This window comes from Lynx rufus, unplaced genomic scaffold (genome assembly GCF_022079265.1).
Source record: "Lynx rufus isolate CCGP_SWC_20201006 ecotype Redwood Valley unplaced genomic scaffold, mLynRuf1.p SCAF_16, whole genome shotgun sequence".
NCBI lineage: Eukaryota > Metazoa > Chordata > Mammalia > Carnivora > Felidae > Lynx > Lynx rufus.
Window position 1 is genome coordinate 10,746,217 of NW_025814830.1, and position 16,957 is coordinate 10,763,173.

At 60.1% G+C, this 16,957-nt stretch overlaps 2 protein-coding genes and 1 non-coding gene across 5 annotated transcripts; 1 reads left to right on the forward strand and 2 right to left on the reverse strand.

Annotated features, from left to right (window-relative positions):
- Positions 1 to 423: 423 nt before the first annotated feature.
- On the reverse strand, positions 424 to 11,100 carry PLEKHG2 (pleckstrin homology and RhoGEF domain containing G2). Of its 3 annotated transcripts, XM_047078066.1 has the most exons (19): positions 10,157 to 11,100; positions 9,377 to 9,506; positions 8,286 to 8,554; positions 8,104 to 8,204; positions 7,252 to 7,318; positions 7,101 to 7,147; positions 6,710 to 6,860; positions 6,277 to 6,414; positions 5,909 to 6,109; positions 5,361 to 5,453; positions 5,187 to 5,273; positions 4,319 to 4,352; positions 4,125 to 4,226; positions 3,959 to 4,006; positions 3,841 to 3,879; positions 3,660 to 3,676; positions 3,376 to 3,552; positions 2,345 to 3,269; positions 424 to 2,265 (listed from the first exon to the last, which is right to left on the reverse strand). In XM_047078066.1, the coding sequence occupies exons 2-19, from the start codon at positions 9,483 to 9,485 to the stop codon at positions 641 to 643; spliced, it is 4,230 nt and encodes a 1,409-aa protein (XP_046934022.1). In that variant the 5' UTR covers positions 9,486 to 9,506; positions 10,157 to 11,100; the 3' UTR covers positions 424 to 640. The 3 variants fall into 3 exon arrangements, with proteins under 3 accessions (XP_046934022.1, XP_046934020.1, XP_046934019.1); XM_047078064.1 differs by having other exon boundaries at positions 5,187 to 5,453; positions 9,419 to 9,506; XM_047078063.1 differs by having other exon boundaries at positions 5,187 to 5,453.
- Positions 11,101 to 11,324: 224 nt separating this feature from the next.
- TRNAI-UAU (transfer RNA isoleucine (anticodon UAU)) lies at positions 11,325 to 11,417 on the forward strand. The gene is given in 2 exon segments: positions 11,325 to 11,362; positions 11,382 to 11,417. It is a non-coding gene; the product is annotated as a tRNA-Ile (tRNA).
- Positions 11,418 to 14,523: 3,106 nt separating this feature from the next.
- ZFP36 (ZFP36 ring finger protein) lies at positions 14,524 to 16,957 on the reverse strand. Its single transcript, XM_047078067.1, has 2 exons — positions 16,852 to 16,957; positions 14,524 to 16,022 (listed from the first exon to the last, which is right to left on the reverse strand). The coding sequence occupies exons 1-2, from the start codon at positions 16,873 to 16,875 to the stop codon at positions 15,069 to 15,071; spliced, it is 978 nt and encodes a 325-aa protein (XP_046934023.1). The 5' UTR covers positions 16,876 to 16,957; the 3' UTR covers positions 14,524 to 15,068.

The following is a 16,957-nucleotide window of genomic DNA, read 5'->3' on the forward strand; positions in this document are numbered from 1 at the left end:
GGTGATGATGGATGAATAGGATAGAGATGGTTAAATAAAGCATGCTGTATGGATTGGGAGATGGACAGGCAGACGGGAGGAGAGGGCTGGGGAGACAACCGGATGGATAGACCCAGGGATAGCTGAGCAGAAGAGAGGACAGAACACATGAACTGGATAAATCGCGGAGGGAACGGACTTCTACGTCCGCCTGGGACAGAGCTGCTTAACTTGGCTTTCCTGGATGGCATCAAGCCGTTCATAAACTCTCTGAAACAGCACACACCAAACTCTAATGGGTGGTTGTCAGCAACGCTCAAAGAAGTTTGAGATTCCCCCCCACCCCGTACTGAGCCACGGATTCGTGCTGTGTCAGACCTTCCCATTCGTTGTCTGGTCCTCCCCCACTGCCTCCGGAATGGGAAAAGATACAGAACTTCAAAATATGAATGAACAAAATATTAATGACAGCCCCTTCCCCCATCCCTGTTGAGTTAATCAAGGTAAGTAAGGAGAGCCATTTGCCAAAGCAGATCCCAGTTGCTGGAAAGCTGTGGCAATTTTTACACCTTTGTTCAGTGTCTGGACATCTGGGTGAAGTTCTGAGGGTCTGTGGCATCTGGTTGAAGTCCTTGCTTTTCAAGAAGTCTGATATCCTGGCTCACATGTGGAAAGGGGCATCAGGAGCTCCCTGGGCCCTACGAAGGCCCACAGATTCCTGGGTGGGGGCCAAGAGAGCAGGATGGTTTAACCTGACCTGGGCCTTGGCTGGCCGTAGCCGCCCACCGCCCCCGACATGGATGTTGACCGTGGTGGCATAGCTGAGCCTCCTGGCTGGGGGTGGTGGGGGCTGAGGCTGGGGTGGCGGTGAAGGTGCCCGCGATGCCGGGGCAGAGGAGGACCAGGGACCCCGGGAGGCTGGGGGAACTTCTCCCCCAGACCCTTGTCTCCGAGCGAGGCTTTGGCTGATGTAGGACGCTGCCAGGTATCTTGAGAGGGCAGCTGCACTGGGACCCAGGAGCTGACGGGTTGGAGGAGGGGGACTGTGGGGTGGGGTCAACTCTGAAGACTCTGACCGGGCGACCTGAGACACCGGGTGGCCTCCTGGTTTGGAGAAAACCACGGTGGTTGGAACCGGGATGGGTAACAGGCCCTGACTGTCCCGAGAGCCTTCCTGCTCAGGCAAAGCGGTCGCAGCTGGAACATGAGTGTCCGTGAGGCTCTTCTGCTCCAACAAAGGTGTAAGTTTTTGGACGTGGAGGTCTGTGAAACTTTGTTCCTGAAGCAGAGGTGCAGCAGACAGCCCCTGGACGTCTGGGAGGCCTCCCTGCTTGGGCAAAGGCGGGAGGGCTTGGAGGGCTTGGGCCTGGGTGTCCGTGAGGCCTTGTCGCCGGGGCAAAGGTGCGGCAGCTGGGACATTCGGGTTCTGGGACAAGGACAGTGGGGCGTCGGCTGGGATCTGACGGTCTAGGCAGCTTCCGTGTGCAGGCACAGCTGAGGTGCCCGGAACCTGAATGTCTGAGAGGTCTTGGGGCAGAGGCAGCGGGGCGTTGGCTGGGGTCTGGTGGCTTAGGCGGCCTCCGTACGCAGGCCCAGGTGAAGTACCTGCGACCTGAACGTCTGGGAGGTCACGCCGTAAGGGCAGTGTAGTGTTGCCTGGGATCTGATGGTCCGGGCTGCTTCCGGGCGTAAGCAAAGTGTTGACGGCTTGCTCACAAACAGCAGCTGGGAACTGAACATCCCCAGAACCGCCTTGCTTCGTTGACAGGGTGGTGGTTGGGCTCTGGCTCTGTAGGTGGCCTTCTTTCTTGAGCACAGGAGTGGTGGCTAAACCCATGGCATCAGAACCACGTCCCTGCTTGGGTACAGCTGGGCTGGTCGGAACCTCGATGTCCATGTGGCCTCTGTGCTCAGGCAAAGGTGTGGTAGCTGGAACTTGGGTTTCCGGGTGGCCTTCTTGATCAGGTAAAGTTGTAGCTGGAACCTGATCGTGTGCGGGGTCTTCTTGCTCGGGCAAGGGTGTGGGGGCTCCAGCCACACTCTGTATATTCCAGAGGCCTCCTTGCCCGGGCAAAGGGGTAGCAGCTGGAACCTGGATGCTCAGACGGTCTTGCTCAGGCAAATTTGAAACATTTAGACCCTGGCCACCCAGGCAGCCTCCCTGCTTAGACAAAGGTGTGGCAGCTTGAACCCGGGTGGCGGGACCCAGAGGGACAGATTCCTGGGCACACGTCAGCGGGAAGGCCAGCTCACATACCAGCACGTGTCCAAAGGCAGGCAGGGGCCCTGTGTGCACAGAAAGAACGGAGTCAGGACCGCGATCTCAGTGTGGGCCGTCTCTGCTGACCACACACCCGGACCTCACCTGGCTCGGCCTGCTCACGGGGCAGGGAGGGGGACAGCTGCGGCTGGGCCAGAGCACGGGGCCGGCGGCGGGGCGCGTTGGCCGACGCCCGGGTCTCCGCCCGCTGCATCTGCTGGATCCGCTCGCTGTAAAGCCGGGCCAGCTCTCGCACTCGGGAAGCTGTCCTCTCCGAACTCGGGGCTCCCGCCTTCCCACTCCCGCCACCTCCACCCAGATCCGAGTCTTCCAGGATGAGCAGTGGCTCTGGGAAACCGGGCCGGGTCAGCTGCCCCTGCTCCAGTGCCTGCCAGGCGCTCCGGATTTCTGAACAAGAGCGGAATCCCAGCTCATCTGAGAATCCCTGGTCTCGGGTGACATCCTGGGACTGGAAATCTGGGAAGGATTCCCCTTCCTCAGGATCCTGCTGCCCAACCCCGCCCCCAGAGGACCGCTCTCCTTTGGTGGAACTGCTTCCGGGAAACAGTTCTCTCCTCGTGGCTAGAGCCTCATCGGGCTCCCGCAGAGCTCCCTGAAGCCAGGAATCACAGGGGAGGGCGGGAGTGCTGGGAAGGCCAGGAATGTCAGGGACACTAGGTATGGATGGAAGGCAGGGCATTTCAAAAACACTGGAAATGTCAGGGAGGCTGGGAAGGTGGGGAATCTTGGGAATTTCAGACAGGCTGGGAATTTCAGGGAGGTTGGGTACGTCTGGACTTTTGGTACGGCTGGGAACGTCGGGAATTTCAGCCGCACTGGAACTTTCGAGCCCTTCTAGCACATGGAGTGGGGAAGGCTCCCGTTCATCCAACTCCAGCTCTTCCTCCTCCTCCTCTTCTGAAGAGTCCCGGCTGGGAAGGGCTTGGAATGTGAGGGCTTCACTGTCGCCTGGCACCTGGGAGTCTCCAGGGAACGTGGTGATGTCGTGGGGGGGCGGCTGTAGTGGGCACTGGGGAAGAGGCCAAAGATACCATGGTGGGCTGGCCCTCCGGCCCCCTGGGCTGTGCCTCGCCGAGCTAAATCCCAAGGACGCCCTGATGTGACACCCAGCTCACCCCTGGATCCCGGAGGCCTCTTTGGTTCAGCAGTTCCAGGATCTCCTCCGTGATCGAGGTCCCGGAGGGTTCCAGCGTGGGGGGGCCAGTGTCCTCTAGGTCCTCAGGGGGTCCGGAAGCTGGAACTGGTGGCTGAGGCTCCAAGGGGGGGTAGAGCTCCCCCTCACTGCCAGCATGCTGTGAGCAAGGAAAGAGGACGGAGGGCAAGAGTCGAGGGCCGCCCATCTCTTCCTCCCAGACTCAGGAGTCCGGGTCCCCAGACCCTGTGCTAGGGTATTTCTTACCTTGAGTCTAGGCTTAGCTGGGATGGAGAGATGAGAAAGAGAAGAGTGAGAGGCAGGATCTGGATGATTCCTTACAGCCGATCCGCTGCCCCTATCAGCCCTCCCCCACGCACACGGGGCATCTCTCGGGAAGAGATAGACAGAGAGGCATGGACCCGGCCGGGCTAGGGCGGCCACTTACCATTCTGTGCAAACATAACATACGGGTCCTTTACTGGCTCTGGGGAGAGGACACAGGAACGTCAGGGGCCCAGCTCCCCCCGCGTTCTCCCGTCAACTTTCAGGTGGAAGACACTCACCAGACTGTCTGCGGCCACGGCGGGTAGCAGAGGGTCCTGGAGACGGAGCTGTGGGAGAGGCAGAGGAGAACCCCACGATGAGCCCAGCTCCAGGCTGGAGGGGGCAGGCCGGGGGTACCATTCCTGGGGGAGAAGCGGGGGAACCTCAGGATTTCATCTTCTTTACCTGTGTTCCTTCGTCCAGGGGTGAAATTTCTAGCGTCCCGAGGTCGGGGAGACCCAAGAGGGGGTGTCGGGGGCTCTGGGATGGGCTTACTTTTAGGAGCACCTGCGGAGAGACATTGGGAACCCCGTGATCTACTTTTCCTTGGAAGTCATCCTCCTACTTCCACATCCTCCCAACCCAAGGCCCCAACTCACAGTGCAGGCTGTTTTCAAGGAGAACTTGCTTTGCCTGAAAGAGACCAGGGTGAGGGGCTGTGTCGCTGGGGGCTGCCTCCGAGCGCCCCAGTCACAGTCCTATTAACGGGTGCTACTCTGTATGAGGCATGTCACACGACTGGTGATTATTAGTAGTCACCACAGGTGTGCGAACTCGGTGCTCTGACTCCTCCAGGTGAGGAAACCGAGGCCAGAGAGGTAGCGTCACTTGCCCAAAGTCACACAGCAGCGACGTGGCGGAGCTGGGATTCAAACCCAGGCAGGAATTTATTTTTATCTACTTGTTTTTTTTAAAGAGTTGGCATCCGTCTTACTTACTTTTTTAACGTTTTGTTTATTTTTGAGAGAGTGGCGCCTGGGTGGCTCAGTCGGTTGAGCAACCGACTTCCGGCTCAGGGCATGATCTCATGGTTTGTGAGTTCGAGCCCCGCGTCGGGCTCTGTGCTGACAGCTCGGAGCCTGGAGCCCGCTTCGGATTCTGTGTCTCCCTCGCTCTCTGCCCCTCCCCCACTCATGCTCTGTCTCAGAAATAAGCGAACGTTAAAAAAAAATACTTTCGAGAGAGTGCAAGTGGGGGAGGGGCAGAGAGACGGGGACAGAGGACCCCGTGAAGGCTCTGTCTCGACTGCAGCGAGCTCAATGTGGGGCTCACACTCATGAACCGGGAGATCTGAAGTCAGATGCTTAACCGACTGAGCCACCCAGGTGCCCCCCTCCTTTTCTTTTTAAAATGCAACTTACTGATCACGGTCTAAGCGAGCCCCCTACGCTCAGGGTCTCGTAGCACTACGGGAGGGGGGTGGTCCTCCAGCATTCCGAAGCCCCTTGGATATGGCAGGAGCTGTACCTTGGCGGGGATGGAGGCGGGGTGGTTCTCAAAGAAAAGGCGCTGGAGACAGTGAATCCACAGCCTCTTCTCTTCTTGGTTCTTGGCCTGGGGGTGGGATAGGGAGTCGGGAGCCAGGTGGAAGGTCTGGGGGCTGAGGGGAACCCTGACCGCCCAGCCCCACCTTGCACTCACCTGGAGCAGGTGCCTGTGTTTGGGAATGGTCAGATCGGACACCTTGAACCCTAGAGGATCTCGAGGACTCTCGCTCACACTCAGGTTGCAGCACTGGGTAAAGGGGACAGAACGGGGCAGGGAGCTCAGGGCCCCGAGACTCAGTGTGTATCTGGGTTCCTACCTCCTAGAAAGATGTGCCCCATGAGGTTGTGTGGCGGGTCCCCTTACCCCCGTGGAACCCCCCCACCAGGCTGGGCTCTGCTCTCCCTCACCAGTCCCTCGCCCTCATCTGGGTCCAGATGTGCTCCCCTCATGAAGACGCTTGCCTGGTGGGCAAATCCAGCCCCCCTGCCACCGGCCCTCACCTGTATCCTGATGCCCTCACCCTTCATTAAGCTTCACCCCCATCCTTGGACTCAAGAAAACACGGCCCTCAAATTGAGGCTGGGTTGTTCCTCCTTGGCAGACCCCGCCTGCCCCCAGCTAGCCCGTAGGTACACAGGTGTAGGTATACAGAACACACCTTGCAGGTGACATCCTGGTCCTGCCCCCAACCCTGAACTCACGAAGATATGGCCCTTGTAGGTGTACTCCGGACCCCGGCGTTTGGCCACGAGCAGCATCCGTGAGAAGAGAAAGAGCAGCCTCTCGCCCCCTCGAAGTCGGGGGCCGCCCCCTCCGCCACCTCGGAACGCGCCCTCTAGCACCAGCTCCCCGAAAGCACTGAGCTCCGGGCCAGTCCAGCCGCCAAGCCGCCGCTGCACTTCCTGCCGGGCCCGCCAGGTGCGCAGGGCACAGGGGCGCGCACACACACCAAGACCAGGAGGTTAGCAACAAGGCTGCACTACCCCAGCCCGTCCTCCGAGGCCACCCCCACCAAAGGCCCTCGTGCCCACTGCCCCCATCCAGCAGCCCCAGCCCACCCTGGGGTCACCTGGAGGCGCGCAGCATGCTCCTGCTTGCGTTTCATGTCATTGATGTACCAGGCGACCGCTGTCATGGACACGATGGCCTCCTCCACCATCTCACGGCCCCCGGCGCCCGGGCCCTCTGCCCAGTGCTTGCCTAGCTCCTGCCAGGCAGGCACCCAGGGAGGGAACAGAAACAAGAGAAAAGGATGGTAACGATAGGAGACAGACACCAAGGCAGCGACAGAGGTGGCGACCCAAAGGAGGACAGAGACAAACAGGCAGAGACAGAAAGAGGAATCAGCTGGAGCCAGTCCGCACTGGTGGCAAGAACTTGCCCCCGACTGCTGGCCCAGTTTCTAGGGACTTGTCCTGGGTCCACCCTGCAGCTGTACCACCGGGCGGTCAACGGCCAGGACCTTGCCCTCCCCGAGCAGCACCCCCAGGGCCACGGCTGACCTGCAACAGCAGATGGTACTTGAGGATGCGCTGAACGGGCTTCAGCAGGAAGCTCTGCAGGGGCAGCGAGTGGCGGAGCTGGGCCTGGCGCTCCTGCAGCCACAGGGCTGCGGGCGGGGACAGCGACAGCTCCCGGAGCAGGGCTAGGGAGCTGGGGGCGGGGCACAGGTCAGGGGGCTGGCAGCCCCCAGCGGGGAGGGCGCGGCGGGGCGTGGCCAGGGTTTCAGGGGCTGGCAGGGGTCAGGGGCAGCTTAGGGAGAGCTCGGTTAAGGTCATAGGCTGGCAGGGGCTGGAGCTGGATGGGTCGAGGTGGAGGGAGGTTAGCTGGCACATCAACTCAGCGGGCCAAGGCCTGGGGCCCAGCGGGGGCTCCTCACTCCTCACCCCTCACCTCGGGTAGTTCATGCAGTACAATGTGTAGATGTCAAAATCCTCACTCTGTGGGTGACACAGCAGTTAGGGAGACCTGAGGTCCCAACTCCCCGGGACCCCCCGCCTTACCCCAGCCCCATCCCGGACTGAGAGCCCCCACCCTGACTCACCCTTTGCACGAAGCACTCGGCAATGCCCCCTGCGCTGCTGCTGCCCTCCAGGTCCTCCAGGAGCTCACTGTGGGGGAGAGGGCGAGGTCAGGGACTGCCCTGTCCCCACAGCCCCCCGTGGGACGACTCCAGGAGGCTGGGGACTTGGTGGCTGCCAGGATCTCTCAAGGGGCTATCGTATCCGAAGGGAGTCTTCTGATTGCTACGTGGGGAGATCACAACCCCGCTCAGACTTTGTCCACGGACAGCGTCCCGTTCCTCAGCCCCAAATCTTGTCACAGCTGCCATGAGCCTAGGGGTCTCGTGATATGACCCAGGGAGAGGGGTGTCATGGCCCTCAAAGCTGGGATCATCTTAAGAGGCCGCTGTGATCCTGAGATCTCGTCATGTCATCTCAGAGCTCCTGCAATAACGTTGAGATCGATCTCTTCAAGACGCTCGGAGGGCTCATGATCCTTGGACGCCAGCATCTTCCTCACTGGGTCCAGGCCAACCATCTGGTTTGTCTGGGACTGAGGGGCTTCTCGGGACGACGTGGTCACGCGAATGCTCACGCTATCATGATCTTTAGGCCCCCCACGTGAGCCGTGGGTTCACAGTGATCTCAGACCTGACCTAGTGCTGAGACCCATCCCCGTACTTAGATCTCATCTGGGTCCTCGGGCTCCTACCCAACTCCGCCTCCACCACTCTGGTTCCTTCACTCCCCATCATGATCCCTGCCCAATGTCACTACCTCCCATGTACCAGCCTGGAGAGGGGGTCGTGGGACTCCAAGGTTTAGGTTAGGATACAGCCCGCCTCCCCTAGCCCTACCAGCTGGTGCCCCTGCCCGTCCCTCCCGCCTCTGACCTGCTGAACTCGTAGATGTCCTCGATGTTGGCAAACAGTATGCCCACCTGCTCCGTGCTCAGCCCTAAGACCCCGCCATCCAGCAGAGGACCCAGGTAGTCCTGTGGGGATGACTGGGGTTATGGGGGGCGGTGGAGGGCTGGCCTGGGTCCCCACTGTGCTCGGGTACCCGCCTGCCTCACCTCCACAATGCTGCGAAGGTCCCGGACGTAGGCCCGCTCTGTCTCCACGATCTCGCGAGCCACTCGCTCTAGCCTCGAGGGTTTGGCGGAACCCGGAGTCCCCACAGGTGACAGATGCAGGCGGATGGGGGGTCCTGGAAGGGGCTCTGGCCTAGAGGCTGAGCAGGCTGGGGCGGGCCCTGGAGCCGGGTCCCCCTCGGAGCCCACCGTGCTCAGGGATGTGGAGCTCCCAGAACCTCGGGGGGAGGCCATGGCAGGGGTTGCAGGGGCTGCCAGGGGTGAGAAGCAGGAGATCAGGCCGTCTCCCCGGCTGAACGAGTGCAGCCCTACACTCACCCACCCCAGGTCAGCATCTGCCCCTCCCCTCCTCCCGGGGCTCCCTTCTCCTCTTGCCACTGCACTGCCTTGGTCCTGTCCTGTTCTCTCCCATCAGGATCTTCTCTGGGCTTCGACCTCCACTTTTCTAATCCACCTCCGTGTGTCAGCCTGGGAGATCTTTATTAATTTGCCCGTTTGACCCTGTCACTTTAAGTATAACCCCTTCATGCCCTCAGGAGAAAGTCCAAACTCCTCAGATCCACACTGCCCTATGCAACGTGGCCATCAGAGACTTTTCCAGTCTGTTCTCTCCCCACAGACACACCACTTCTCACACTCCAGACTCCAGTCGTATTCGGCTGCCTTCAGTTACTTAAAAACACAGCCTTCTCTCACCTCTGCACATACTTTTCCCTCTGTGTGGAATACTCTTCCTTGCTTTTCCCAACTCATTGCTGCTTATCTTTTAATTCTATTATGTCTCCTCCTCCAGGAAGCCTCCATTGAGTTCCCATACTGGGCTCCCACAGTGAGAGGAAAGGGCTATCACCCCCACCCCCACCCCTGCCCAGGCTTGACCGCTGGACTCTGGGTGTCCGCCTCCGGACTGTCACCATTTAGGGATGGTTCCATCTGCCCCACCAGACTTGGGAACTCTGTGTAGGCAGAGCTGGGACTGTCTTGGTCACCCTATGTGGCCAGCACTGGGCCAGCCAGTGTCTTGAATGAAGGAACAAATGCCCAGCAAGCTCCACCCTCCCTTGGACTCTCACCTGTCTGGGTCTCACACACAGCTGCGCAGTCACACACTTCACCTGTGGGGCCACGGCCAAGGCTAGGGCTGGGTTTGGACAGGCTCGGTCCGCGGGCTCCCTCGGGCATGGCTGAGTGGCTCAGCGGCTTCTGCGGAAAGACCCCCTTCTCGGATATCAGGACCCCATCGGCTTCCCCGCCGCCCACGCTCACAGATTAGGCCAGAGAATTAGGAGTGTGATCTAAGTCCAGGAGGGACCGGAGAGTAAATAATGGGGCAGACAGAGGCATAGTGATAGAAAGAGGGGCACCGGGAGAGATAACACAGAGAAAAAGATGGAAAGGTTGAGACAAAGAAGAGTGAAGCTAGGAGTCTGGTCTGTCTGGGGCCGGAGGCTCAGGGATCCTGGGAACGTTTGGGCTCTGGCTGGAGCCGAGGGCGAGGGGCAGGGCTGGGAAAAGCCGTGGGCGGGAGGCCGGGAGGTCCCTGGGGAGGGCGGAGGAGGCTGGGGGACCGGATGCCAGGGTCCTGCAGACGGCTCCCTCCCCCGCCCAGGGCTGCGAGTTGGGGCGCTGGCCCTGAGCCCTCGACCCACTCCCCTCTCCAGCCAGTCCCTCCGCGATCCGCTTACTGTCCCCACCGCCTCAGCGAGGGTCCCCAGCGCCTTCCCACACCCTTTCAGACCCAAACTCCCGCCGGCGCCTCCGCTCGCCCCCCGCCGGCACGCCCCCTCATTGTTCAGCGGCAGCGGCGCCGCCCCCTCCCCCAGCCCGTCGGGGCCCCTCGCCTCCCCCCTCACCTCCCAGGGAGTCTCCAGCCCCGAGCCGAGGCTGCCGGATTCCTATTCAACCCTAGCACGGTCCCCGGGGAGACGCAAAGCCGGACTCCTGGGTCTCTGCAAGTCAGGGGCGTGAACTTCGGGCTCTCAGCCTCCGGGAACCAGAATCCGAGGTCTCTCGGAGAGTGGGATGCAGCGGTCCGAATCTCCTGGTCCTCTCAATGGGGGATGCTGGGAGTCTCGACTCTTGGGTCTCAGATGGGGTGCTGGGGACCCAAGTTCCTGAGTCTTCTAGATAGGGCCGCGGGGCGACCGGATTCCTGAGTTCCCCTAACTCTAGGAGCAGGGATTAAACCATCTCCAGGCGGGAGCGGAGGGGAGTCCCCAGTTCCTGGGTCCCCTGGAAGGAGTGGGCGTTTCAGCACCAAACAGACTGGCCGGGGTGCTGGGAGTCCGTTTGCCAAGTTCGGATGCTGGGCTCGGATATCTGGGAACCGTTGGAGGTAATCACCGATCTGGGATCCTAAGTTCTTTAAGACGGGGTGCAGAAAGCTCGGCCTCCAGGAACGCGCGGGGCTGACGTCCCGGACTCCCGGCTCCTCCAGGAGGGGGCGCTGGGCACCTGGATATCTGGGGTCCTTTAGCCTGGACGCGGGGTCCCGGGCTTCGGGGTCTCTCAGGGAGCGGTGCACAGACTCGCGACGCCAGAGTCCACGACTTTGGACCCTTCGGGTTCTGGGATGAGTACCACGGGGCTCCGGCGGCGGCAGCGCCACATCTGTGGCGGGAGAGTCCGGTCCCAGCTGTGAGGCGGGGGGCGGTCGTCTAGGGCTTCCCCTCCCCCCCGAGCCGCCCCGGAGCACATCCTGTTCCCGCCCGCGGGGGGGAGGGGCTGCCTTCCGGCCAGCCAGCCGGTAAAGGGTTAAGACCCCTCCCCCCTGATTCTGAATATTCATGAGAAGGCGAGTCCCAGAAAGGCTACACCCCCGCATTCCAAAAGCTTCTGACTTTTCCCTTTTACAGCAAGGGCCTTCAGGGCGTGAGAATCCGGAACTGGTAACGCACTTTCTCCCATTGGTCAACCGAACAATTCTTATTTGCATATGCAGTAAAGGCGGAGCTGTCCAGCGGGGAGGGTCACGTGTCCAAAAGCGACTGAAGGACCTCGCGGCGCGAGGGTGCGGCCGGAGCTCCAGTGGCGCAATCGGTTAGCGCGCGGTACTTATACGACAGTGCGAGCGGAGCGATGCCGAGGTTGTGAGTTCGATCCTCACCTGGAGCACCTTTTTTTCTGTTACCAGCATTTTACAAATGTACACGTCTTGTAAGTGAACTAAAACATCTACATCACCACTGAGGGGAGCGAGCATTCGATCTTCGGAGTTTTTGGGTTAGAAAGACTCCTGGAACTAAGGCAGCTGCCCGGGAGTGTTCTGTACTGTGGGGAGGTGCCCTTTCCATCTTGGCCGCCAGAGGGTGGTATCGCCTCTTATATGCCTGCGAATTCAATTGGGTCTGCAAATCTCAGTTTAAGACTTCTGTAGATGTGTCGGGTTCTCCTCCGCAAACTGTCCAAGGCATTGCTTTTTCTTCTCCATCTTTCTCTCTCTCTCTTTTTCCCAGTTTCATTGAGATATAATTGCCATATAACATTGTATTAGTCCAAAGTGTACATGATTCGATATATGTATAAATTGAGAAAAAGAGTTTAGTTGACATCAGTCACGTCACATATTTTTTTTCTCCTGTGTCTTGGATTTTTCACTTTCCCTTTTCCTCCCTCTTTCTGAGTTGGTTTGTTCCTTTCAACAAATACTAAACGTGCACTATGTGACTGACTCCTGTTTAGGGTTTAGGTGTGAGTGATAGAGCAGTGAACAAGACAAAGTCCCTGCCGTTGAGGATTTGACATTCTTAGCTGGAGAGACAAGTTTCTATAAACATGAAAACTAAGTATATTTTATATGTTAGGTGGTGGTGAATGTCGTGGAGAAAGTAGAGCAAATGAGAAAGAGGATGGGGTGTTGGAGGTTCGGTGTGGGCTGCAGTAATAGTAGTCAAACACCATCTCACTCAGAAGGCATTTGAGCAGGAACCTAATGGAGGGGAGTAAGCCATAGGGATAACTGGGGAATATTTCAGGTAGCCATAGCAGCCTGTGCAAAGGCCCTGTGGCTGAAGCAGGTCAGGTATAATGGTGGAGCAGCTAGGAAGCCAGTGTGACTAGAGCAAGAGTAGCCAAAGGTAAGAGTCAGGCCACGTAGGCTGGTGAGGTCTTAGGACTTTGCCTTTCATGTGATGGGACTCTGACTCAGGTGTCAGGACAAGTTCCCTGTGGTTGTTTTGTTGGGGAGTGGGGAGAGACTGAGGGCAGGTCCTGGGCCAGGAAAGCAGGAAGGGACTGCTATGAATGTTCAGGTGGGAGATGATGCTGGATAGGACCACGGTGGGGGCCACAGGAGGAGACAGATATATTTAGAAGGTGAATCAGACAGAATTGCTGTTGGACTGGGGTGTGAGTTTGACAACGAAGAGTCAAGGGGACTCCCAGGTGTTTGGTACCGGTAGCTGCTGGTAGGGACCATTTTCTCAAATGAGGTTCGCTTTTGTTTTTAGCAGCAGAGACTGTTTTTGCTAAGGCAGGGGCCAGAGATGTCAGTTTCTAGTACCTCAAGTGTCTGTAAATGTCTCCTCATGGCTTGTTCTTGCTCTCTGCCTCCCCACTGTCTTTGGGTCTCCGCATTTCTATATATTTTTTTCCAACCCTCTTCTAAGTTTGGGGATCTGAGCCCTTTCCCAAAACTGAGGCGGGGGGGGGGCAGCTTCCTGGAAGAGGAGATCAATGGTCAGGGCCTGCCAGTGTGCAAGGAGAGCGAGCCAAAGAGGAGGGCAAGGGGAGGGGAGAAGGCAGAGGAGGGGAAGCGTCTGGAGAGGGAGAACCCCGACAGGAGACAGCAGAGGGGTGGGGAGGATAGGTGGAACCGAGGCGACAAGGAGTGAGAGGCAGGGGGGGAAAGGGTGGAGAGGGCAGGAAGAGGCGAGAAGGGAGAGGAAGAGAACTGAAGGAAAGAGAAAAGGGGGTAAAGGGACAGGGGGTGGGGGCTGGAAGGGGAACACAATAAAAAGGGGAGAGGAAGAGAGGGTGAGGGGGGAAGGGTGGCGCAGGAGGGTAAGGGAGGAGGAACTGACGGGGGGAGGGCGGGAGAGGAGAGGGAAGTGGGGATGGGGAGAGGAAAGCGGAGGGGGGGGGAAGGGGTAGGGGGGGCGGAGGCGGCGGCGGAAGGGGGGCGGGGCGCCGGCGCTGACGCGGGGCGGCTTCCGGGCTCGGGGCGGCCGGCTCCCCCGCCCCAGGGTGGTTCCCGCCGCCTTGTTGCCTTGTATGGTCCGAGGACGCCGCTGTCCTCGGGGCCCCGCCCGACGCGGCCGCGACCCACACTCTTGGCCCGGCGAGCCCGACCCCCGGCTCGGCCCCGCCTGGAGCGCGGAACCTCGAGCTTCCGAGGACCCCCAGATGCCGAGATCCCGCAATGCCGAACTTTTCGGGCCCCGTCGGGCCAAGACTCTGCAATTCCGAGGACCTGGGGGCCCGGAGAGCCAGAATGCTGCCTTCTGGGATCCCGGAAAGTTTTCTGAGACACCCAAGGGCCTCGAATTCTGAGTCGCCCAGACTACCTCTGAGATTCTGGAATCCTGAGGCTTTCAAGCTTGCCTCCCCCAGGGGGTTCCGAAAGGCTGAGTCCCCCAGGCTCTCACGTCCTGGAACGCCGGGTAGTGGGATCCCAGGACGGCCCGACTTTCGGGACGCCCCCTCCCCCACTCGCCGCGCCCGGCCGCCCCCGTCCGCCCTGGGCTCGCGCCCCGGCACATTCCGTCCTCTCCGCCCCGCCCCGCCCTCCTCCCTCGGCCCCGTGGGGACGGAAACATGCCGTCCCCGCCCGCGCCCGGCCGAGAGCTGGGTCGAGGAGCCCGGCTAGACGGGAACGCCTGCACCCCCGCGCCCCGGGAACTGGCTCTCCGAGTTCTTGAGGTGACCTCACCTGGCCCCGCCCTCTCAGGTGGACGGCCGGGCCAGGTGACGTCACTTCCTGCCAGGTAAGCGCCGCCGGCTGCTCAGTCGGCCGGGGTTTCGGTTGACCCTGTCTATCCCTAAAAAAGGTGCCCCGCCACCCTCCCCGCCCCTCTTACTGCTTCGAGACCGCACAAAATCCAGGATTCAAGTTTACACACAGATTCCTTTTATTTAAAAATTCCAAAAAACACAAAAATAAACTTTTAACAATATATATTACTTAATATATTATTATAGTATACTTATAACAATAATTATTCCATCTTTTCCAATATTACAAAAATGAAGAAGAAAAACACAAGGGAAGCAGACGACCCAATATATATAAATACTATAAAATCTATTAGAATAAATAAAGTCGTCATAAATAAAGGGCCCAATGGCTGGGGGGATGGGGCAGGGTGGGTGTTTGGCAATGGCTTTGGCTACTTGCTTTTGGAGGGAAATTTTGAGCACCAGGATTCCCCCTCAGGGGGAGGCTCCAGTCACCACCAGACACTGGAACCTCAGGGTCTAGGAGAAATGGGGAGGGGGGGGCAGTAGGAGCCTATTATTCACAGCATTGGGAAAGAGGGGCGGGTAGAGGGCTCACTGCCTTCCTCAAATCTGCTACATTTTTTTTTTTTTTACAGGACCCAGAAAACACTCCTGCCCCCAACACCATGAACACCGAGCTTGCACACTGGGGACCTGCCCCAGCGTGGGGTCAGGGGAGTGGGTTAATGCACTTTGGAAGTTGGGGGGGGGGGAGGCTACTTGACTGAGTCCCCCAGTTCCCCACAGCCCCAGGGCCCCTGTGGAGCCCACAGCAAAACAGAAATGGCCCCCTTGAGATCCAGCTGATCTGTACCGGGCAGGCACTTCTCACTCAGAAACAGAGATTCGATTGAAGATGGGGAGGCGCCGGGGGGCTGCAGGTGGCTGAGGTGGCCCAAAAACCCCAGCCTCGAAGACGGGTGAGTCGGATCCCCCCAGGCTGCTGCCACTGCTGGCATATTCGTCAGGATCAGATCCCAGGGAGTGTGCAGAGGGGCTCCGAGCCAGGCCACCCAAGGGCCCCCAGACGCTACCCGGCGTAGCCCTTCGGCAGGAGGGGCAACAGGCTGGGGTGGGGTCCCTTCGGGCCACAGGGGTCCCAGGGGCAGCAGAGAAAGCAGAGGGTGAAAGCGGAAGGTCCCCAGGTGGTGGTGGTGGGGAGCTGGAGGGAGAGAAGGAGCATGAGGACAGGGAAGGGCCTGCCAGGCCCGCTGGTGGTGGTGATGGTCTGCGGCCGGAGGGCAGGCCTGAGAAGCTGATGCTCTGGCGAAGCACATGGGGGTGGCCTGGGACAGCCAGATCCTCGCTGGGGTTGTGGATGAAGTGGCAGCGTGAGCCGTAGGGGCAGCGGCCCTGGAGGTAGAACTTGTGGCAGAGTTCTGTCTTGTACTTGGGGTGGCGACTGGCCTGGCGCAGCTCGCCCAGACCGTGGGCAAACTGGCACTTAGCCCCATAGCGGCAGCGCCCGCTCTCTGAGAAGGTCCGACATAGCTCAGTCTTGTAGCGGGATGAGGTGGTGGGGGTCGCAGTAGGTGAGGTGGGTGAGGGTGACAGTTCAGGGCCTGGGCGGGGCGCCAGGGGTGCGAAGCCTGGGGGTGGCGGGACCCAGCCACAGCTTCGACCCTCCACCAGGCTGGTGGAGCGGCCAGGCAGACGGGCACCGACCCCAGCCGGGCTGTTGTCAGGCGAGCTGAGGCTCCAGAGCCCGGAGGAGGCCCAGCCTGGGCTGGACTCAGTCTCTCCGTGGTCAGATGGCAGGTCAGGGCTCAGCGACAGGAGGCTCTGTGGGAACAGGGACCGGTTAAGACACCGAAAATGCTGGGTGACGCCCCACCACAGCTGCAGGGCACCTAAGAGCTTGCCAGTCCGGTTTGTGGGCTCCCGGCCCGAGCCCCACCTGCCCACGTTAAAACATGGGCTCCCGATTTGGAGGTTCTGAGTTTACTCGCGACGGAAGCCCCTCCCGAGGCACCCAGGCACTCCGGCTCCCCCGGCTGGATCAAGAGGAGACCCCAGCCTTCCCGAAGAGGACAGGCACGCCACTGTCCTCTCAGTTTTGAGCCTCTGGGCCTCTCGGGATCTGACCCCCGCGCCTCGGGTTCTCCAGTTTCACAACTGGAGGAGCAGGCAAACTTCACCCAGGCAGGGGCCGGGATCTCGTCGCTTTTCGAGTTCCCAGAGTTCCCCGCTGGGTCAAGGGGTGGAGAGACAGAAGTCGGCTTCCCCTCACCCCGAGACTCCAGCCCCAGAAACGCCTCCGCGCAAAACCGCGCCCTCAGCAACTACTAAGGGGGTAAAACCAGGTGTGGGGCCATTTCCGCCTCCAGACAGCCCTAGTCTGAGAAAAGTCTTCCACTTTTCCACCTCCAAGGGCCACCCCACCAATGTCTGGGCCGAGACCCGAAAGTCGCAGGCTCCATTTCACCTCTAGAGGATCGCACAGGTCGGAGAAGGGAGGCAGGGCCCCCGGGCTGGAGTGTGAGGCTCTATGGAGCTCCAGTTTGAGAAAGGAGCCGGAGGTCCCGGGCCAGAGTTTTCGGCGCTGGGAGCCCTAGCTTAAGAAGGGGGTCAGGCATGCGGACACCGGGGGGGCCGGTCGGCGGGGGCTCACCTCGTAGATGGCGGCGAGATCCATGGCGGCGCGAACGGCCGATGGGCTGAGAAGTCGGCCAAAAGTGGGAGCGCTGAAGTCAGGCTGCGGTTGGCTGGTGGAGCCG